General features: G+C 46.2%; 1 protein-coding gene and 1 long non-coding RNA gene across 4 annotated transcripts in view; one reads left to right on the top strand and one right to left on the bottom strand.

Moving 5' to 3' along the window:
- The window catches only part of FAM78A (family with sequence similarity 78 member A), a 28313-nt gene extending 17693 nt beyond the window's left edge, over positions 1-10620 (bottom strand). The window contains exons 1-2 of one of the 2 annotated variants that reach the window (XM_083485584.1): positions 10283-10620; positions 8246-9064 (exon numbers count right to left, since the gene is read on the bottom strand). In XM_083485584.1, the coding sequence (XP_083341710.1) occupies positions 8246-8580 (335 nt within the window). In that variant the 5' untranslated portion in view covers positions 8581-9064; positions 10283-10620. The remainder of the gene's footprint in view (positions 1-8245; positions 9065-10282) is intronic. The other variant, XM_083485585.1, reaches the window with a different exon arrangement.
- A 160-nt stretch (positions 10621-10780) lies between these two features.
- On the top strand, positions 10781-12258 carry LOC310698473. Of its 2 annotated transcripts, none has more exons than XR_014521543.1 (2): positions 10781-11191; positions 11600-12258. It is a non-coding gene; the product is annotated as an uncharacterized lncRNA (long non-coding RNA). The 2 variants fall into 2 exon arrangements; XR_014521544.1 differs by having other exon boundaries at positions 10781-11450.
- The last annotated feature ends 11079 nt before the right edge of the window (positions 12259-23337 follow it).

Below are 23337 nucleotides of genomic sequence, written 5' to 3'. Positions count from 1 at the left end.
CGCACAGAAACACCATTTACCTTCCCGCCAGAGCCAGTATTTATCTACTTGCACTTTGACGTACTTTCGAACTGCTAGGTGGGCAGGAGCAGGGACCAAGCAACGGGAGCTCACCCCATTGCGGGGATTCGTACCGCCGACCTTCTGATCGGCAAGCCCTAGGCTCTCTGATTTACACCACAGCACTTACACTTTTGCAATTAGCCGCCCTAACCAGTGTTGTTTTTCATGGCGAGGTACCAGAACTCACCATGAACACCTCCCTTTTTCTCTTAGAATGGCAATGGCACCCATCTGAGAGGTGCCGGAACTGAGTTCCAATGAGTTCCTGCTGAAAAAAAGCCGAGCCTATCTAGACACATAGATGTTCACCTGTTTTAATCTCTTTTACTGCTAATTTTATTTTTAAATATTTTAAACTTCTTTTTTTACAAGCTGTCTTGTAAACTGCTTAAACAATCCAGTGGTGTATAAATTTTGTTAACTAACAGATGAACTAACATTATTATTATGTACTTATTTTTCTTATTAAATTTACTTCCTGCCCTTTCCCCCAAAGGAACCCAGGGTGGCAAACATACAGCACTGATAAAACAAAATTTCTTAAAAATAACTCCAATACATGTGCTGACTTGGGAAAAAGCTCAGCTTTAAAAGGCTTGTTGGAAAGAGGAAGGAAGGTCTTAAGTAGGCACTGAAAAGGCAACAGAGACGGCAACCTGTCTAATATTTAAAGGGGGGAATTCGAAAGGGTAGTTGCCACCACACTATAAGGCCCTATTCCTACATTGTGAGGAATGGATATCCTAATAAGATGGTAACTGCCAGGGCTTTTTTTCCCCAAAAAGAAAACGAGGTGCTGGAACTAATGTTGTTGATTGTTGAGACTTTTTTAGGGGGAGCAACCAGCCCCAAACACCACAGAGCTGCCGGAATTCGTTTCCGGTGAGTTCCACCTGGGGGGGGGGAATCTAGTGGAGGATTCCATTATTTAACTAGTCAGGCAAGTTTCTTGGTGAGTTAATAGCCCCCAGAACTATCATCGGTCCCATTTCCACAACTGGCTGGCAGTGGGAAAGATAACAGCAAAGTAGAGTGTGTGTGAATTGAGTGAGAAGCAGGCAGAAGCCAGAGAAGGAGAGCCATGCTTGATTCCAATATTTCAGCTTGATTCCAAGGCTGTGACTAATGGAGAAGCAAGACCCTTCTGGCCCGCTGTGAGAAACTTAAGGGCCAGCTCACGAAATGGCAGCACACCAGGATGTGGGCTGCAGTACACTCTGAATCACTGGGGATACTTCCCCAGCGATGGCATATACACACCCAAAACAGAAAGCATCTGAATGATCTGGGCTGGCGCAGCAGCTGAGAGACTGAGGGCCTCATTAGCCCTTCAGATTAGCTGGACACAAACTCCCCAACTGAGCCCAGCCAATAGGGCCAATGGTCAAGGGTGAGTGGTGTTCTGCTTCCACTGTCAGGGCAACATGCCTCTCTGTATACCAGTTTCTGGAGATCGCAAGCAGGCAGAGCGCTGTTGCACTCAAGTCCTACTTGCTGGCTGGCTTCCCATTAAGGCATTCTGGTTGGTGCTGGATTAGATGGGCCTTTGGCCTGATTCAGCAGCCAACCTCTTCTTAAGTTAATTCAATGAAATGAAATAAACGAAAAACTTAACCAGGCAGGGCTGCTCTTATGATGAATGAAAGACAGGATATAAACAGGATCAATGCATTAAAATGAATAGCAGAAGGGGAATGAGTATAAACAGGCCCTTTTGGCTGTTTGAGGACTAGAAACTCTGTGTGTGGATTTGCAAGGCTGTTTTAGGACAGGGTAGCTTTTTTACAACTTGATTCCTTATCTCCTCTTTCTTTTTATCTAGCTTACTCACTTCTACAGCGGTTTCCCTTCTTTCAGTCCTCTTTTTTGGGGAAGGCAAGTGAGTGGCTCTCTCTTATTAATGTGACATTTCCATCTATCCTCTCACCCACGCACAACGCTCAGCCCCCAAGATTTGGCCAGTGTCAGAGCGGTCAGCCCTGCAGCCATCTGCTCCCTCTATAGTTTACGCTTGCCAAGTCCCTGTCATCCCTTTTCTGCCTGTGGGGTGCACATTCTTTTACTGCAATAATAATTTTAAAAAGCACATCCCCAGAGCTGCCCACCTCAACATGCTGCTGACGGAATTCCTTGCTGTGTCCTGCATAAGAGTCTCCCCCACCCCTGGGTCCTTTTTATTGTGCAAATCATTACTATTTGAGCTCTGCTTAGTATCAGGGTGGTTATATGTGAAGATGTTTTCAGTACTGTTTTGTTTTCTCATGCAAAGAGATGGAGGGGGTCTAACAATTTCAGTTCTCCATGTTTCTCACTTTTCCAATCTTCAGTTTTCCACATTTGTGCAGCAATTTGCAATTAATAAAATCCTAATGGAAATTGGGTGGCATTTCCATGCAGATTTCTCCTAATAAACAAACTTTGGTACGCAATTCTGACTAATGCACATGTTTGCAAGCAATTTCCACCTAATATAATGCATGCTATGTATGTATATAGTTTTATATTCTATTAATCTTAATTTTTTTAATGTTTTTTCCCTATGTTTTTATTGGTTCCTATTTTTATCTGTAAGCCACTTTGAGTTCCATCAGGGAAAATGCAGTGTATAATAATAATAATAATAATAATAATAATAATAATGTATGCTATGTTATTCACTATCTGGGGAATTGCATCACAAAATCTGGTAAGTGTGAAATTGGAAGGATGGCTGTGTTTCGGTTCTGATATTATTTTGAAAAGTGTGGATCTGAGAGATTGGCTTTCACTGCCGACTGAGTGGAATCTCTCCCCCGCCCATAGTGCCTGAAAATGAACACAGGAAGTTGCCTTATACTGATGTTTTCTTTATGACACTTTGCACACAGGGGTGGAAAGTGCAGGAAGAGAGAGGGCTCGTGTGCTCTGGTCTCGCAAGAGGGTTTCCCACCGGCATCTGGGCGGCCACTGTGAGAAGAGGATGGTGGACTAGATGGGCCATTGGAATGACCCAGCAGCCAGGATCTTCCTATGTTCTCAGGGCAAGAGGGAGCAGTCAGAATTCTTTTCAGTACAGCCTTTAAAGACAAGCCTACCATTAGGTGGAGCAAGGCAAGCACCTAAAACACACTGCCGTGGGCAGTGGGGAAGAGGGAGAGCTCCTCTGGAAACCCCAACTATTCTCTGTGGGAGGACAGAGCTAATGTATATTTACTTCCCTGCACACCCCATAAGCTAGCTTGCTCTCCTGAACTGCAACCAAAGTTGTAGCCCTTCAACTCCCCATCCAGTTGGCTCCTGTGCATGGAGAGGCAATGTTAGGATGCAATTTTGACAGACAGCACACTGGCTTGGGTTAGCCTTGCTTAGGGCCTCTTTTTCATTGTGGCTGCTCTCCCCTCAAACTTCCTCAGGGCTATTTCAGGCAGCCCTCCCCATTGGCTTCCTGTTTTAAGGGAGAAGCAAAGTTGGGGGAGTGGCGGAGGGGAGAAACCACATGCCTCTCAAGTCCTTATGATCTGAACCTACTTTTTAAAGCCGCCTTTCTCCTCCTGGCTTAGTGGTGGCAAGCCTCAGGCCCAGAGGGGTCATGTGTAGCCCTCCAAACCTCTCCATAGTCACTTTTATTCCATACATGTAAGAACATTAAAAAGAGCCTGGTGGATCCAGCCCACACTGCCTCCTGAGGAGGCAGATTTCATAAATGTACTTCTTTACACAATGCACAATTACTTTTCTGTCTGAATCTTCCAAGATTCAGCCTCCCTGATGTCCCTGAGTTTTAGTGTAATGAGAATAGGGAGAAGAACTTTACTCTATCCACTATTTATACATCTCTATCACGCCATCTCTTAACCTGCCTTTTCTCTAAACTAAAAATTCCCAAATGTTGTGACCTTTCTCCACAGGGGAGCTGCTCCACTGCCTGCATCATTTTGGTTGCCACCTTAACTTTCATGGCTCCTTAACTTTCATGGTTTCACTTCACAGTCCTCCATCGTCTCCTGAGACAGATGGGTGCCAACAATAGTTTGCTGTGGGTTATTAGGAGCTTCCCTCACAGAGATAGAATTCCCAGCACATGACTGCTAAAAGGGGTAAGAGTACTGTAAATGCATGATGGGGACATGGCCCACTCAGCTTTCAGGACTCTCATCAAGCCACGCCCCCTTTGCTTGCCACGCCCCCTTTCTCCAGACTAGGGAAGGTAAAGGCACAGGTGCCTCTGTTCTAACTACAGTCACATGGAAGTGGTGGGCGGGGCCAGAACAAAAATGGGAGCAGCGAAGAGGATTTGAATTTAGCAACTGCACAGTAGGCTGACACAAACTCATCCACCCTTCTGTCCTCCATTCAAGCAACCAAGAGTCATAATAATTTTCAAGGACACATCCCAGCAAGGCCAAAAAAACACCCAAGGAGGGTGTGAAGTAAGGACAGTGAGGGCCAACAGGTTACATTTGGTTTCCCAACCCTTGGCTGGAGGTAAAAAATAAAAATAGGAGGGTAAATGAGATTCTGCTGTATTTGATGTTTGAGAAAATTATAATTTGTGGCAGACCCATGGTTGTAGAATGCCCTCACCTAAGAGATATGTGGGGGTTATCATTTCAGGGGGCTCTAAAAATATTTTATGCATGACTGCTTTTAGTGAGGGTCTGTAAGAGGCAAAGGCCAACATTTTTACTGGGATGCGAAATGTTCTGCTGTTGCTGCTATTATTATTGATAATAATAGTGTGTTGTTTGATACTTTATACAGCTTTAACTTTTTTTATGTTGTCAGGCTGCCCTGCAGGAGAGGGGCTATTCCGAAAGATGAGGCAGCGTATTAATAATTTAATTTAAACATAAATATAAATTTAATTTCAATATAAAAAGCACCTCAAGAGCATGATGCATTTGTAGCTAGACTGGGGGAAGCTTTCTCCGTCTGAAGGCCACACTCTCCTTCTAAGGGCCCTATACCATAAGCTACTCCCCAGCCACTCAGAAGCCAGAGATTTGCAAATACCTCCATCCAGGGAAGCAAAAGGCATGGCAGTTCAAGGGCACAGTCCAGTCAGGCCAAAAGTGCCCAAAGAGCACCCCAAATCACCCAGGACCCAGGGAGTGTTGCCTGGGAAATAATCCCGAGGACCAACGAGAGACAGCCGGAGGTGTCCCCCATTTGCATTCAATTGTGACTTTATTTAAAACAAACAAAACAACCTGCTTCACTTGCAAATTGTACCATGATCCTTACTGGACTGAAGCAACTATTTCAGATTTTAAAGACTCAGAGGAAGGAGGTCAGATTTCTAAGAAATATAACTGTTTAAATTTCTGAAGAGCCTTAATTTCATATTTAGATATCTGGGCACATATTTAGATATCTGGGCAAGGAGGTACCTGAGCTCCGTCTCAGGACTACTGTGAGAATGAATGGGGTTGCCTTCCCTAAACCTTAACAAACACGGAATATCCTTGTAGGAGTTGCTTGTGCCCTGGGTATAATAAGATTCCTGTGCTACAGAGACTCCCCACTTCTTTGGGGGTGGGAGAGGGGGTGGAATACGGATGCATACGTGGAAAGTTAAAAAGAGACCCTCTCAGAGAGTAGAGCAGGCTCTGAGTCAGTGTAGGAAGAGGCCCCTGGCGACTTCCTCTGCTGCTCCCCTGTGTGAGAACAGATAAGGAAACTTGCTACAAGCAGAAGGCCGCCTTTTCCTGTGCTGAAAGACCCAAAGGTTTCCTTGGACAGCCGTGCCAGTGAACTGGCAATTAGGGATGAGTGAATCCGTCCATTTCGGTTTCTCTCACTTTTCCCAATTCTTAAATTAAGTTTTCCACATCCCCTTGTGATTAAAAAGGCCCTCATGAAAATTAATAAGCGTTTCAGAGCATGTTTCTCCAAACAATCACATTTTTGCTATGCAATCTTGCCTAAGGGGCAGTTTTTGCAAACCACTTTCCCCTTAACACAATGTATTTTTTATGCTGTTTTCACTAATAAAGGTGTTTTTATGCACACTTTAACCCTGTTGTATGCGGGTTTTGTACCCATTACTTGGTTGGAACAGTTCATTGCAAAATCTGGAGAAGTATAAAGTTCAAAGAATGTTTCAGGAAGTGCTAATTAATGTAAGTTCCCCCTTCAAATGTGAACAGAATCTGATTTCTGTCCCATCCCTACTGGTGATGCAGGAAGCCAACTTTCCCTTAAACTCACTGCCAAGTTGTTGCAGTGGCCATGACAGGAAGGGATCAAAACACAGGCCATTTAAATTATAGTCACTCGGCTAATATACACCTACAAATGTGGCCTGCAGCAAAAGGTGGCAGTGGGGAGTGGTCCTGTTCAGGCTTCCAGCCAGCCATGCCCTTTCTTAGGGTACTCCATTCCATTCCCGCTTCCTTTCCCAGAGCAGATATTCTTCTGTGTCACCACTAAGAATTCTTAGTTCTATTTGGGCTATTTGAGGAAGACATTAGGATTTCACCATAAATATTTGCTATGCATTTGCAAAACTTTAGTTCCCCTCCTTGAGCTTGCTGATATTATCCCTCATGTTTCTCAGCATGTCCAATTTTGGCTACAGTCCCACCGGTACTCACCAGCTGAGTTTGCTATTAGAAGAAGCCAGTTTAAAGAATTCAATTCCCCCCCCCCCCCAACATTCCATCACACCCCAGCAGGACCAAAAAACAGGACCTATACAGATTGGGACTGACCCTTAACGGAAAGGGGAAGACACTTTTAGCCCCATTCACTGACACCCTCCCCCCAAATTTGCTTTTTCTTACATAAGTGAATGAGACGGGACAGCTGGGAGGTGGAATGTGTTGGAAGGAGCCATAGATCAATGGTGATAGGGCAAGTGCTTTGCAAGCAGACAGTCCCAGATTTGATCCTTGGCATCTCCCGCTAAACAAATCCCAGAGCAGGTGAGGAGAAAGACCTGGGAGCCTGGAGAGTCAGGGGCAGTCAGAGCAGGCATGCAGTCATTCTGTGACCTGGTATCAAGGCAGGTTCCAGTGACCTTATGAAGAGAAATGAAGCACTGGATTTGGAGGGAGAGTGATAATGAGGGACAAACCTGCCCTACAAAACTGGATGCCACCAGTGACAGGAGGATAGGTAATGTAGAAAGTTACTTTATACAAAGTCAAAATCTTCGTTCCTCTAGCTCAGTATTGTCTACACCAGGGGTCAGCAAACTTTTTCAGCAGGGGGCCGGTCCACTGTCCCTCAGACCTTGTGGGGGGGGAACTATATTTTGAAAAATAATAATGAATGAATTCTGATGCCCCACAAATAACCCAGAGATGCATTCTAAATAAATAAAAGCACACATTCTACTCATGTAAAGGTAAAGGTAAAGGGACCCCTGACCATTAGGTCCAGTCATGGCCCACTCTGGGGTTGCGGCGCTCATCTCGCTTTTTTGGCCAAGGGAGCCGGCGTACAGCTTCCGGGTCATGTGGCCAGCATGACTAAGCCACTTCTGGCGAACCAGAGCAGCGCACGAAAACGCCGTTTACCTTCCCACCGGAACGGTACCTATTTATCTACTTGCACTTGACGTGCTTTCAAACTGCTAGGTTGGCAGCAGGAACCGAGCAACGGGAGCTCACCCCGTCGCAGGGATTTGAACCGCCGACCTTCTGATCAGCAAGTCCTAGGCTCTGTGGTTTAACCCACAGCGCCACCCGTAAAAACATGCTAATTCCCGGACCGTCCACGGGCCTCATTTAGAAGGCGACTGGTCCAGATCTGGCTCCTGGGCCTTAGTTTGCCTACCTATGCTCTAGAATGTCAGGCAAGGGATAGCCCAAGCCCTCCCTGGAGATGCCAGGAATCAAACCAGGGACACCTGCATGCAAAGCGGGTACTCTAACACTGAGCTATGACCACCATCCTAAAACACAGAAGGGAGCTGTATATTGAGTCACACCATAGCTCAGCACTGTTTAAAAGGCTCTCTGGGGTTTTAAGTAGAGAGACTTATCCCAGTCCTACTTGCGGATGCTGGGGAATGAACCTGGGACCTTCTGCCTGAAAAGTAGGTGCTCTGTCACTGAGCCATGGTCCCTTATCCAATTGTACAGCAGGTTGCACCCCTTGGCAAAAATCCTTGAAGGGTACAAGTCCCTCCCCTCCCCATCCCCAGGCACCATAACAAGTTAAATCTAATACACGCAGCCAAAACTGTACCACTCACATTCCGTGTTCCCCGTAGTGATTGTAGAACTCCATGTGACTACAGGCCTGGATCCAGCCGACGATCCAGGTCTCTTTCCTGGGGAGAGGAGGCACCAACACCTGAGCAGAAGCCCGGAAGTGCGGGGTCCGGTATCTCAGAACCACACTGGACGACTCATCAATGTTGGTAGGGACGGGGTCGATGGAGGCCTTAACTTCAATGACAGTAATACTCTCCCGAAAACCTTTTGATTTGCAGCTAATGCTCTGAATACAGCCCATGGCCCACAACACCAGCACGATTTCCAAAAGGCGCCAACAATCCTCATCTGTTATCTCAAAACCGATATCCATAGGATAGAAGAGTCATCGTGGGAAAAGTTTCGCTATATATACACATATAGATATAAATTTGAATCCCACTATTTGTTGGAGTAACAGGTTTTGCAGCGCTTTCTTCGTGAGTGGGGCCTTTTGGGTATGTAAACTTCTGTGCAATGGCAGACAAAAGTCTGATAAATACTATTTTGGATAAGCAAGGAAAACTGTATATAAAAGAGATGCAGGTTCAGCAAATAAATATATCTTGGTTTTGTTTGATTTCCCTTCAGCCTTCCTTTCTTCGAATGCAGTCGGTTATTTACTCTTGTATTGCACTCTTGGCCTTTTATTCCCTTTTTATAGATTTCTTTGGATTAAAAAAAAATCATTTTAAAGCAGAATGCTGATGGTCTATATGAATAATAAATCCATCCCTTTTGGTCTGTCTCTTCAGCTTCTCATAGACAACGTGGAGTTTTCACTTCACTTCCTGACATCCAGTTATTCCCAACTTCCCCTTAGTAAAAACAAAAAGGGAAAAAAGACTTTAAACACACACATACACACAAAACACCACAATAAGGAAAAGACCAACAGTAAGTTTTAACAAATAACGAACTTTTCTACCCCCCCCCCATGCTGGCTTCTGAAAAAACAGGTTTCGCTGATTTTTATAAGAAAAGCAACCCACAATAAATAGCTCAAAAAATAATAAAACACAAATTTTACTAACATATCAATTTTGACCTGTTTTGCATTTAAAAAGAAAAATCCATGAAGGAGGAGGGGGAAAGGGAAATGGGTGCACTCAATGAGTTTCTCTTCCCAGTTAAGAGAAAACATCAAACTAAAAAAGAAGTCTATGAATTAAAGTATCCAATTTATCGCGGCAGCCGTTTGAAGGCTGGAACCTCGTTCTGTCACATTTATGACTTCATGCACCTGATGAAAAGGCACCTCTGGAAGAAAGGGGATGGCAGCACGCTGTAACAATGCAGTCCTAACCATGGCAACTTGAAAGCAAGTCTCACTGACAGCAGCCTAAGGCTGCAATCCTCCACTTACCTGGGAGTAAGTCCCACTGAATTCAACAGGGCTCACTTTTGAGAAGACATGGTTAGGACTTAGGATTGCATGGCAAAATATGGTACGTCTTCTGGATAACACAGTGTTCTTTTTCACTGCAGCAAACAAGTTCCTCATTTCTAAACAAGAAATCTTAGCTACAACTCAGCCAAGAACAAGCCAGTTAAGAGTCCTTAGGGTAGCTGAAAGGAACAGGCTTAATGGGTGCTCAGCACCAGGCACTATTCCCTTCTAGTTCATCCCTTACGTTGATACACACATATACACACCATCCTTCTTTCGCTTCCTTTCAGCACGCTCTGCTGGGCAGTAAAGCAAAAATAATTAAGAAATAAAATGAAACACCAAGGCAGCTAATTCAGAAACCTCTCTGTCACAACCACAGACACTATAGTACCTTGTTAAGTCACTTCTAAATATAATATATATGGGCCCTAGCCAGCAGCCAAACACTTTTAAAAAGTTTTACTAGATTTCAACAGAAGCACGTGCTTCAATTGCCTCCCTTTTTGAAATCGAGGAGGAATTGTTATAAATGCTCAAAAGTGGCTTGGATTGTATCGAAAACACAATCGGTTGAGTCCTGGCTCTCCTGGGAAGAAAAACTTATTTATTTTCTAAGCCTCTAAAAACATCCGCGATGCCTTACTTTTCGAAACGCCCCACCAAGAGGGGAAGGAAGATGAATTTGAGTCTCTTAATAGATATATATCTATATACAAATATTTTTAAAAGACCAAAAAGAGGGGGGAAACTTTTGCGTAAAGTTTTGTCTCCTGATGCTGAGAGGGTCTGGTCTGGCGCTAGCGGCGGAGGCTGCTCCTGTGATTGCTGCTGCTGCTGCTACTGCCGCTCCCCGCAGCTGGATGGAGGAGCCCAACCCGGCAGCCCCTCGGTACCGTCCAAGCCCCGTTGCGCATGAATCGTGCCTTTAGTGACCCAACCGCACCTCATAATCGCTTTCCGTGACATCTCCAATGACACCCACCTGAACGATACAGAGGGGTGAGAGAGGAGGAGGAGGAGGAGGGAGGGAGGGGGAACCACCTGCAAAGCTCAGCCATGCATGGGTTGCCCCCCTCCTCCTTCCCCCCTCCTCCAATGCCGACCCCCCCCTCCTCTCCTCTCTGTGCAATCTTGCAGCCGACGATCACACTGCTGCTGCTGCTGTGGCCGCCGCCGCCGCTCTCGTCTCCTCCCTCTCCTCGCCCGCAGCCGTGTCCTCAGATCTTCTCTGCAGCCTTGCGCCTTCCTCTTCCTCCTCCACCTTTTCCTCCCTCTCTTTCCTTGCGGGCCACCGCCGGTCACCCGAAGAGAGTCGTTTTGCAAGCCATGCCCAGGGAAAGAAGGGAGACCCTCGCCCGCAGTCGCGTCGTGTGCGCGGGTACAGGCAGGCACAGAAAGGGTAGATCAGCCAAGGTGGCGCAAAAGGAGACTCTCAAGGCAGGGAATGTTTCAGATGCTCCTCGCCCGGGTCTGTCATCCCGAAGCTTCCTATTCCCGCCCCCAGCGAACGTTGGAACGTTCTGCAAAGCGCTGAAGATTTATTGCAATGAGGGTAGAGAGTTAATTTATTTTACGTTATTTATTTCAACCCACCCACCCCAATTCAGCTCTATTGAGCCCACCACAAAGCTAGCTGAATGCGTAAGTGGGCATATGAGATATTATTATATTACCCCGTTTCACCTTTAAAAATTAATCGTCCAAATGCCATTCACAAATCCCTCCAGAACTGCAGCTGCAGAAGCACCCTCCCTCCGCCGCACAAATAAAATGTGTATACGAAGGTGCCTTTTTGCAGTCAAGAGAGCAATGTAAGCAAACAGACTTGTGTGTGCAAATGACTTATCAGTGCATGACACGGTTTGGGTGGTTTATGTGCGTATCTATGTGTGCATGTGTGTCTGTTGGTTTGCTTGATATTTTTGTGCAAAGGGTATCTTGTTTTTTCCTCCCCGCGCAGCGCGCTAGGCTGGCGCTTGCGGGAATCCCGGACCGCGGGCTCCTCTCCTTTCTGCAGCAGGAGAGTCCGCACCGGCGGCCGCGCGACTCTGCTCCATCTTTCGCCCACCACAACCCGCTGCTTGCCCGGTTCCTTATTATTATTAGTATTTCTACGCGCGTGGTTGATCCGTTGCTTCCGACGCTTCTCCTCGGCTGGGGATAGAGCTAAACAGCCAGACGCCCGACCCGCTCTTCGATTGCTGCTGCTGCTGCAACAACATCGGGCGACTGCAGGCGCGGGTCAAACTTTGCAGAAAGTCCCACTGGCCAGCGGCGCCATCCTCCACCTCCCCGCGTGCCCGACGCGTCTTCTTTCCCCTCTGCAGTCCTGCTCCCCTTTTTGCAAACGGGCTCTGCAAAAGCACACGCGCGGGCGCACTATCCTGCCCGCCTTTCTGCTTCACTCTGACGAGCAAGACGGGAATCCCAGTGAAGTGGAGAGCAAAGCAGCCTGATCGCCAGCCTCCCACTCGTCTCTCCTCTATCTGCAGCTGTTTCAGACCTTAAAGGCACTTCCTTCCAAGCGGCGCAGGAATGCTGGGTATTGTAGTTTTGGTGCTTTATTATTCCTCTCACCCCCCTCTTTCCAAAATAAAGATTGGTTTTTTTAAATTTAAATTTCGGGATTTCTGTTCTTTGTTGCAAACGGGTTGTATTTGTGTTCCTCCTCACTCCAACAAACACAGCAGCAACGGTTCTGAGTACCAGTTGTTGGAAACCTCAGGAGGGGAGAGCCTTCTGGTACTTGAATTCTGCACCTGACATCTGGTTGGCTCCTGTGAGAACAGGATGCTGGATCAGACGGGCCATTGGCCTCATCCTGAGGGTGGTTCTTTTATGTCTGTGGTCTGGCACTCTAACCACTACACCACACTGGCTATAAAATGATGCCAGGTGTGGTGAAAGTGGATCAGGAGATGTCCTCGGAGTGTGAATTAGGTAGGTTGGTGTTAAAACAGGGACTGAATTAACAGCTCCTGCTCCAATTTCTACTTGGAATCCAGCTTCTCAGAGTAACTCAGAGCAATGAGGGAGGGAAAAGGGGCTGCTCAGGAATCTCTGAGATAAGGAGGTGTAGGGGACAGAGACCAGCTCTGGACAGAGCTGTTCAAGATGCAAGCCACTCATTAGGGAAAGCTTGTGGCTCAGTACAGTGGCACCTCGGGTTACATACTCTTCAGGTTACATACGCTTCAGGTTACAGACTCGGCTAACCCGGAAGTAGTACCTCGGGTTAAGAACTTTACCTCAGGATGAGAACAGAAATCACGCGGCGGCAGCAGGAGGCCCCATTAGCTAAATTGGTGCTTCAGGTTAAGAACAGTTTCAGGTTAAGAACGGACCTCTGGAACGAATTAAGTACGTAACCAGAGGTGCCACTTTGGTAAGACTCAGTACAAGGCAGATTCCTGTGGAAATTTGCTGTTGATTCAGAACCATGAGGACTAGAATCTTCCTTATGTTTAGGGGGAAATCAATAGCCCAGTGGTAGAGCACCTGCTTTGCATATAGAAAGTCCCAGATTCAACCCAGAAGGGTATATCCAGTTACGGCTGCAAAAGATTCCCTGCCTGAAACCCTGGAGAGGTGGTGGCAGTCAGTGCCTACAATACTGAACTTGATGAACCCGTGTTCTCACTCGGTATAAGGCTGCTTCCTAAGTCCCTGGAAAGGACCCTAGCTGAGTGGCTGAGCACCTGCTTCGTGTGAAGAAGGCCCCGTGTTGAATTCCAGGCAGCATCTCCAGGGGAATCCAGGATAGTACCCAGTCTCAAACGCTGGAGGACCACTGCCAGTCAGAGTTGACAAAGCTGAGCTTGATGGTCCATGTGGCAGAGCACCTACACTGCATGCAGAAGGTCCCAGGTTCGGTCCGCAGCAACATCTGCAGACAGGTCTGGGTGAGTCCCCAATCTCAAAGCATGGAGAACATAGGAGCCAACTCCTAGGGGCCGAGATCTCTTCAGCCCTCCCCCACATTGCCATTCAGATAGTGTGGTATGCTGCATCTTGTGATCATTTATACAGGGTGGGGCTTACCTGCCCCCCCAGCAAATATTTTATTCCAGTGGGCTCCCCTGCTGGAGAGCCTCTGCCAGGCAGTGTTGAAGATCCTGAGCTTGGTGAGCCTAACAGTCTGACTCGCTGTAAGGCAGATTTCTGTGTTCCAGTGCGGTGCTGCAGTCGATCATGCTGATAAGCCACAAATCTGCTATGAAACACAGAACGCTTAATAGGGTTTTCCCCAAACCTTCTTTGGTGTGTGTATTTGTGTGCACATGCGTTCATGTCAGTAGGTTTCATTTTCCAGTGGTTTGCTTCCTGCACAGAATCAAAGCAGATTGCGATGCTTTGGGCTGTGCTTTCTGAATGCAAGGTCACTGATGAGAAGCAAAGCTTTCTGCCTCCTCACCCCTCCTCTCCCCACTCACGCCTGGCGGGTATTTTGCTGGCCTGGTCAATTTCTAATTTGGGTGAGCCCATGCTGCCTAGAGGCAGCTCATCTCTCCCGTTTTTCATCTAGAAGTTAGGGACATAGGAAGCTGCCTTACAATGAGCCAGACTGCTGATCCCATATAGCTCAGTACTGCCAACACTGGCTGGCAGCAGTTCTGCAGGGTTTCAGGCTTCTACAAAGCAGGAACGCATATCTAATATATCTCTTTACACTTAAGGCTCTTCCCTGCCCTCTGACTCTCTCTGTTTGCCACCCCTTTCTCTCTCATTGAACCACACACTTCCCCCTCTTTGACATCCACATGAAATTAGGCTGAGCTGTTAGGCCAGGGGTAGCCAATGTGGTCCCCCCTGTTGTTATTGCTGCACTACAACTCCCATCATCCCTGACCATTGAATATGGTAGCTGAGGCTGATGGGAATTTGAGTCCATAAAAAACACACTTGGAGGTAGGCTAGGTTGAGAGAGACAGTGGGGATTTGAACTTTGGTCTCCCAGGTCCTACTCCAACACTAACCACTTGGCCTAGCTGCAGGGGAGCTAGTGGGCAGAGGGGTAGCCTTTGGGTTGAGGGACTTGGGTTCAAATTCTCCGTCATGATGTTCAATACGGATGACCTCAGTCCAGTCACTGGCTCTCAGCCTAACCTCCCTCCCAGGGTTGTGAGAAAAAGGGGATTTGGCTGTTCTATGCCATTTTGAGCTCCTTGGAGGATTAGGGGATTAAAACACTAACAATAAATAAATAATAATAATAATGCAGTGTGTTAAAGCTACACACACTCCAGGTTACAATGGCTCTCTCCACCAAGAGAAGATCTCCCGAGTTTCCTCGCTAGTCTGCTCAGTCTGTGTGGCTCTCTGATTGACAGACTCACCATAGCAACAGCTATGCAAGAGATTCTAGTGCCAGGAATGTGCAGCCAAGGGTGCTTCCTCAGAGTTTGGTGTCTAAGGGTGAAGAGGCACGCTGTCTTGCAAAATGCAGATTCATTTGGCAAATGCAGATGTTTCCGTGTCCCTGGGTGGTATCTATATCAGATTTCCGATCAATTTCATCTACCGTATTTTTCGCTCTATAACACGCACCCGACCATAACACACACGTAGTTTTTAGAGGAGGAAAATCCTTAGGCATGCCACCCGTAGGCATTCCCTCCATAACACGCACAGACATTTCCCCTTACTTTCTAGGAGGAAAAAAGTGAGTGTTATGGTGCAAAAAATACAGTATGTGATATTCCTTATTAACCTGTTTTTAAATATATAGAATTGCTAAAAAAAAAATTATTTTAGATATGCAGCTGTTTTTATATTTGCACCTGTAATATATGCTTTCATCGTATTGCATATCACTTTGGGATTTCTCATGGAAATAATGCCTAAATTTAATATATGCCAACTCAGCCACTTCAGTCGTCAGACCTGGCACCATCACAGACGTCACACAATATTTGTTGTGCATTTATAAGAAATAGATCTTTTAGTGTGGTGGCTTTGGAACTCCCTGCCTATTGACACCAAGCAAACCCCTTCACTGTACTCTCTTCGGGCCCCTACTAAAAACATTTGTTTAGAGAAACCTATCCAGCTAGGTAGAATGCTGACATGTGCTTTAATCTAGTTTTTAGTTTATTGCTTTTTTTTTTTAAAAAAAGAATGTTTTAAATAGTTGTTTTTGTCTGTTCTTAACAGATAATGTCATTGTCCTTTTTTTTAAAGAGCTTTGAGGCAGTTGTTGCTTTACAATCAAGTGGTATATAAATTTCATGAAATAAAATATTTATATATGTATCCATTAAAATACTTAGCTGGCACAGTTTCATAAAAATGGTTCCCACACCTATGTATTTAGAGGTTATCATCAAGGTGACTGGTCCAAGGTCACTCACTGAGCTTTGTGGCTGGGGGGCATTTGAACCCCATTTTTAGCCCAACACTTTAACCACAGCCACCCACTTCCTGACCTCTGATCCTTTCCTTGCAATTATATCAACAGTGTTTCTGAGATGAAAAAAGGCTTGGGAAACCTTTGGGTATGTAACCTAATGTGCCATTCAGCTTTAAGGTGAGAGGATCTGCTAACACTTATGGATAAATCAGTTCCACTTGTATTTTTATTTTTTTAAATATGTATCTACCTAATTCATCCTTCCCCACCCAATACATGAACTGAAATTGCAGTAATCTTTCAAAATTCACACTTCTCTGAGTTTTGCAGTGCATCTCTCCAACCAAAAGTATGCATTCAAAAATGCAAATATGATGGGGAAACTATAAAAACGTGTGTGTGTGTGATGAAAATGACATGTGTTATATTAGGGGAAATGGCTTGCTAAAACACACATATATATGTATTAGTGAAAACAACACACGACAATGTTATTTGTTTAATTTTATCCCAACCTTCCTCCCCACTGAACCCAAGGCAGCAAAAGATGCTATATCGGGGGGAAATGGCTTGCAAAAATGCATGTGTCAGGCAAAACTGTGTGCAAAAATCCCTGTATTGTGGGTGGGTGGCAGCGAAACAGGGCAAAGTGAGCTGATGCTTGGGAAAATGAGACTGAGGGATGTGTTCATATAGAGGAACATCCAGAGAAAGGAAAGAGCAACCTCTGGCCTTTGGGGGAAGCAGTCTTCTTCTGCAAAGAGGTGGAATTCCGTGCACTGGGGACTTCTCCAAGGTGCTAAAATAGACTCCGGCGAGGGATCAGATTGCAGCACCAAAATAGCCAGCAGGCAGCAGCAACAGCCATTGCCGCCTTGGAAATCTGAACTGGAGAGTGCAACAGCTAAAGGAAGACAAGGCCTGGAGCAAGAGGGAGATACGGTTGGTGGGGAATGAAACAGAATAATAATTTAAATCTCCCTTGCTTTAGCCAGTGTCCAAACTGCGCCAAGCCTGCCTGTTCTGGGACTGCGCCTACCATGAAGGCTGTGGTGGAGAGTCCCTGAAAGAGCTGGGAAAAGGTTGCTAAATCCTAGCCATGGAAATTCAGGCACAGATAGGCAAGGTAGCATATTTGAGATGTCCTTTGAATGGTTCTGAAGCTTCAAAGTGGAGGGAGCTGTAAGGTAAAGGTAAAGGGACCCCTGACTGTTAGCTTGAGTCGCGGACGACTCTGGGGTTGTGGCCCTCATCTCGCTTTTTTGGCCAAGGGAGCCAGTGTACAGCTTCCGGGTCATGTGGCCAGCATGACTGAGCTGCTTCTGGCGAACCAGAGCAGCGCACGGAAACACCATTTACTTTCCCGCCGGAACGGTACCTATTTATGTACTTGCACTTTGACGTGCTTTCGAACTGCTAGGTTGGCAGGAGCAGGGACTGAGCAACGGGAACTCACCCCATCGTGGGGATTTGATCCGCCTACCTTCTGATCGGCAAGTCCTAAGAGCCAGCGTGTTGTAGTGGTGAAGAGCAGTAGATTCGTAATCTGGAGAACCGGGTTCGCGTCTCCGCTCCTCCACATGCAGCTGCTGGGTGACCTTGGGCTAGTCACGCTTCTCTGAAGTCTCTCAGCCCCACTCACCTCACAGAGTGTTGTTGTGGGGGAGGAAGGGAAAGGAGAATGTTAGCCGCTTTGAGACTCCTGAAGGGGAGTGATAAAGCGGGATATCAAATCCAAACTCTTCTTCTTCTTCTAAGCTCTGTGGTTTAACCCACAGCGCCTGTAACTCATTGGTAAGCCAGTAGAGGCTGGTCTACTAGGGCAAAAGGGGCATTTCTCCACCCTGCCTCGGCCTGCCCTCATCCAGCTCCCACCTGCCTACCTTACTTAAAACCAGTTCAGGCAGTGGCCTTGACTGTTAGCTTCCTCCTCCTTGTTCTCAGTTTCATTCTTATAGGAAGATGGGGACAAAATGAGAAGGAGCTGGCTGTGCCTGTGATTGGCTCTGGCTCCCCTGCTGTTGGGTGCTCCCTGTCTTCTGCCCTACCAGTCCCAACGAGCGTCAGCCATCTCTTTTCCACGCAAAAGGTTTAGTGGCAAGGAATGTAAACCCATTTAGGTAAGGAGGTCTCCGAAGGGCATCTTTTGAGTCCACACCTGCTCCTCTCAAATGGAGTCATCTCCCCTCCATGACTCACCAGTGGCGTTAGTTGGTTGCCGTTGACAACACGCTTTTACAGACCTTTCTGCTGCTTTTAGTTATCTTTTTTCTTTCAACTGAATTCTGGCTTGTTGTGTGGTTTTCAATGATATTTTAAATTGGGCATGTGGCTTCTATGGGGCAAAGCTAATAGGAAAAGAAGATTATGAAGACTGTAATTAAAATTCCTTGGCTGAGAAATGTTCTACAGATTGAGTTGCGCACTTGTCCAGATGCTTTCTGGGAGGTGGGACGCTGATGTTTCTGGACATGTTTTCCCCTCGCTCACCTTTGAACATCTTACATCTCCCGTTTTTAAAAGAGGCAGCTGTTTCTCCAATAACAGAGCAACCCAAACCCCTGATCTTCCATGCACTTACCAAAATGGTGGCAGCAGTAGGTACCACCAGTGGTATCCTCCACTGGTGATAGCCAGTGGAACCCCACCCCACCCCATTCGGGCATTTCTGGAACAGAGAGGGTTTGTTGCTGTTGTAATATACAGTTACTGGCACACACTTGCATGCATAAAAGAGTTAACCTGAGCCCTGAGCTTAGGTTGCAAGTGGGTGTGGCTTAGCAGGCTTTCAGCAGCCCCTCTCCTCCCCTTCATAGTCTTTTACTCTTCTTGCTTCCTGGAATGAGCAAAGAAGGAGCCATGTCACCAATGGCTCCCAGCTGCAAGAAAAACCAAGTGAACTGAATCTCCAAAAGGGAGATTTTTTAGCCTGCATCTTTGTTGACTTAAAGATTGCGTGGTTTGTTTTAGTAAGGAAACAGTTTTTGGGGTGGGTTTTTGTTTTGTGTTTTGTTTTTGTTTTTGTTATTTGGAACCTTTTTTCTTCTTTGTTTACTGTTGGCAGATGGAGACTTGTCTGCTGGAAATTCTGAGAGTGAAATATTCACTTATTTAGAAAGCCTATTCTTGCCTAAGTATTTTCATGTGGAATGTTTGTATATAGGTGGGTGAGGGCAGATACAAATCTAACCAGGTTTTAATGTGCTTAGAGCAATCACCACTGTTCTAACTCTGCTACGACAGAGTAATAATCTCTCTTCCAGACTTCTCGCTTAAACAGTTGCTAAATTGGCAGTGGACCTACTGGCTCTTAACGAGGCTCTGCTGCTGTCATGTGATGGCTACTGGTCTGATCCAAGCCTATTTGCAGTCTGGGAACCGGTGTAGCAAAATGACTCCCCTGCCCTGACCAACAGCTTTTGGTTTTGGGAATAGTGGGGCCTGTGGATGCAGTGGTAGTTGACATTAGATACTGCTGGTGCTAAGGGTTTAGACTGCTTGCCTGAGTCCCTCTGCAGGATCAATGCTTTATTTGGGTGAAAGGAACAAGATTGGCATTGCCTAGAAACTAAGGAACGTTTTCCCCCTCGGGTATTCCTGAGCCACGTGGTTGCTAGGGAACTATATTTTCCAGCATCTAGGGGTGCTGTTGTATATTTTTGATACCCCTACTCTCATAACAAAGGGTCGTTGGCTATTTATTTATTGTTTACATAAATATGCCAATACAGTGGTACCTCGGGTTAAGTACTTAATTTGTTCCGGAGGTCCGTTCTTAACCTGAATCTGTTCTTAACCTGAAGCACCACTTTAGCTAATGGGGCCTCCCGCTGTTGCTGCGCCGCCGGAGTACAATTTCTGTTCTCATCCTGAAGTAAAGTTCTTAACCTGAGGTAATATTTCTGGGTTAGTGGAGTCTGTAACCTGAAGCGTATGTAACCTGAGGTACCACTGTATAAGTAAAGGTAAAGGTACCCCTGACCATTAGGTCCAGTCATGGATGTCTCTGGGGTTGCGGCGCTCATCTTGCTTTACTGGCCATGGGAGCCGGCGTACAGCTTCTGGGTCATGTGGCCAGCATGACTAAGCCGCTTCTGGCAAACCAGAGCAGCACACGGAAACGCCGTTTACCTTCCCGCCGGAGCAGTACCTATTTATCTACTTGCACTTTGACGTGCTTTTGAACTGCTAGGTTGGCAGGAGCAGGAACCGAGCAACGGGTGCTCACCCTGTCACGGGGATTCGAACTGCTGACCTTCTGATCGGCAAGCCCTAGGCTCTGTGGTTTAACCCACAGCACCACCCGCGTCCCTATGCCAGTATATGCACCATTAAACAAAAGCCTTACAAGGGAAGTGTGTGTGTGTACATACATATACACACAATTTCTATGACCAAGATGTGTTCCAACAAGTGACAAAATATATCAATTTATCTTACTTTTCTTACATATATCCTGCTTCTCCCTGTAATATAATCCTTTGTTTTAAAATATTTCTTTGCTACTTTTCTGAGCACATACTGTATTCATCCAAAGTGGCGTAAAAAAATAAATATAAGTATATCTGCCTTTTAAGATCTGCTTTTACAGGTGTGGAGAGAGAGAGAGAGAGAATGTGTTCTGATTTTGTATCACTTTGGGACACTTTTCATGACTAATAATAAATAAACAAATCTAACAGGACTACAACTCCCTTAACCTTGACTGTTGACCACACTTGCTAAGATTGATGGGAGTTACCAATCTGATATACAGTACACATATTGAGGGACGAATAGAATAAAGAATTAGAGATCTCAATTTCGACCATACAGTAGGAAACTGTTTTAAGTGCTATAACAAGGGTGCCTCTGGACCTTAAATTGAAGTTCATACAACAAAAAATGATATTTTTAATATACTGGACCCCATTACGTTTGTTTAAAAAACGCGGGTGGCGCTGTGGGTAAAAGCCTCAACGCCTAGGGCTTGCTGATTGAAAGGTCGGCGGTTCGAATCCCCGCGGCGGGGTGAGCTCCTGTCGTTTGGTCCCAGCTCCTGCCCACCTAGCAGTTCGAAAGCACCCCCGGGTGCAAGTAGATAAATAGGGACCGCTTACCAGCGGGAAGGTAAACAGCGTTCCGTGTGCTGCGCTGGCTCGCCAGATGCCGCTTAGTCACGCTGGCCACGTGACCCAGAAGTGTCTCCGGACAGCGCTGGCCCCCGGCCTCTTAAGTGAGATGGGCGCACAACCCTAGAGTCTGTCAAGACTGGCCTGTACGGGCAGGGGTACCTTTACCTTTTTTACCTAAGGTACCTAACTTTTGGAGATGCAATAGGGACAATGTTTCTCTAAAACATATGTTTTTTTATTGCCTATACAGTCATACCTCACGTTACGTCCGCTTCATGTTACGTTCTTTCAGGTTACGTCCCGCGGCAACCTGGAAGTACCGGAAAGGGTTACATCCGGGTTTTACCGCTCGCGCGTGCGCAGAAACACAAAATGACATCACGCCTATGCGCAGAAGTGGCGAATCGCAACCTGCACATGCGTAGACGTGCCGCTGCAGGTTGCGCTCTTTTCATGTTGTGAACGGGACTCCGGAACGGATCCCATTCGCAACCAGAGGTACCACTGTATTGAAAGATTTCTGGCAGAAGGTAACTGAATCCATCAACAGAATTGTACAGAATGATCTTACATTTACAGTGGAAAAATATTCTTTTGAATTATATACCCAGCACATGGATCCTTACAAAAGGACAATATGGGTGGATTCTCCACGCCATGATCATGGCAAAAAGACTGATACCGATGAATTGGGGGGGGGGGATGCAGCTCCCTTCTACACTTGGATCAAAGACTTCTACAAACTTGCAACATATGAACATCTTGCATATAAACGCAGACTTGCCATGGACAAATTCAATATTTGGAACCCATTCTTACAAATACTGTAATAGGTTAAGATCTGGTGAATTACAACAACTCTGTAAAGTATACAGTTTTGGTCCCCCCCCCCTTTACTTTGCCTTCTACACAGCTGCTGCTTCTCTTTTTCTTTTTCTCTCTTTTATTTACGTCTCGCCAAGTTTAGTGCACATATAATAATGTATTTCTTTTTTTAACTTTCAATAAAGATGCCTGTTTAAAAAAAAAAAAAGATTGATGGGAGTTGTAGTGTAGCAACATCTGGATGGCCAAACGTTTTGCAGCCCTTTCTTTAAATGTCGATTCTTAGGTAGGCAAAACACCACCATAAGGTCACATGTGGGAGGGATCAGTGGCCTTGGGGGCTGGGCTACAGGGGAAGAAATTCAGCTTGGTTTGCAAAGGAAAGGTAGATTTGATGCAGAGGCTCAAAGAGCTTCAGTTCACCTAGAGCAGGGGTAGTCCACTGCCCACTAATGCATCTTTCTTGATGGTAAAATTTCCTTACCGCCCACCAGTGCTCGATGGAAGGAGGATTCAGCTTGTGCCATAGAACCCCCTACCGCCCACCTAGAATCCTGAAACGCCCACTAGTGGGCGGCAGGGACCAGGTTGAAACCCCTGACCTAGAGCCATTGTTGTGGCAAGTTGCTCGCATGGAGTTCTCCATGGTGCTGAAACAACCAACCTGCCTTGCTGTGCTCTTATTTGTGACCAGGACAGGACATTCCAGGTTCATTCTAGCTCTGTACTTGTGGGTTTTGGTCCTTACTAGGAACAGTCTCACCCATGGGTAGGCAAACTAAGGCCCAATAGCCTTCTAAAACCGGCCCGCGGACGGTCCAGGAATCAGTGTGTTTTTACATGAGTAGAATGTGTCCTTTTATTTAAAATGCATCTCTGGGTCCTAGGAATTCGTTCATATTTTTTCCTTCAAAAAATAGTCCGGCCCCCCACACAGTCTGAGGGTCAGTGGACTGGCCCCCTGCCGAAAAGGCTTGCTGATCCCTGCTTTCACCCATGCCTGATTGGTTTTTCACATGGTGCTCCCAGAGAATAAACCAGAGACCCCATAGGCTGAGGACCCCGAGGAGCAGGCAGGGTCCCTGGAACCAACATTTAGGATCCCTTTGAGGGGCCCTCTGAGTTGAGACCAGCTGAAGAAGAACTGGTCAGACAAGAAGGTGGGGGAACCACACACAAATACACCAGCCTCAAAGGTTTGGGGTCTGGCTGAAGAACAACATCATAGCCTACACATGATGTAGCTACAATTGTTTTATGTTTACGTAGTTTTTAGGTTGTAGCAAATGTTAAGTCTTGCTCCAAGGAGGCCCATTGAAATTGATGGATATGACTAACAGGTACCTTAATTTCAGTGGGCCTGCTCTGGGTAAAAATTCAGCCCCATCTGCACTATACATTTAAAGCAAT

Source organism: Podarcis liolepis, assembly GCF_965112155.1.
Source record: "Podarcis liolepis genome assembly, chromosome: Z".
In the NCBI taxonomy this organism is placed as follows: domain Eukaryota; kingdom Metazoa; phylum Chordata; class Lepidosauria; order Squamata; family Lacertidae; genus Podarcis; species Podarcis liolepis.
The sequence above is the reverse complement of the archived record's forward strand: the minus strand, read 5'-3'. Positions and strand labels throughout refer to the sequence as shown.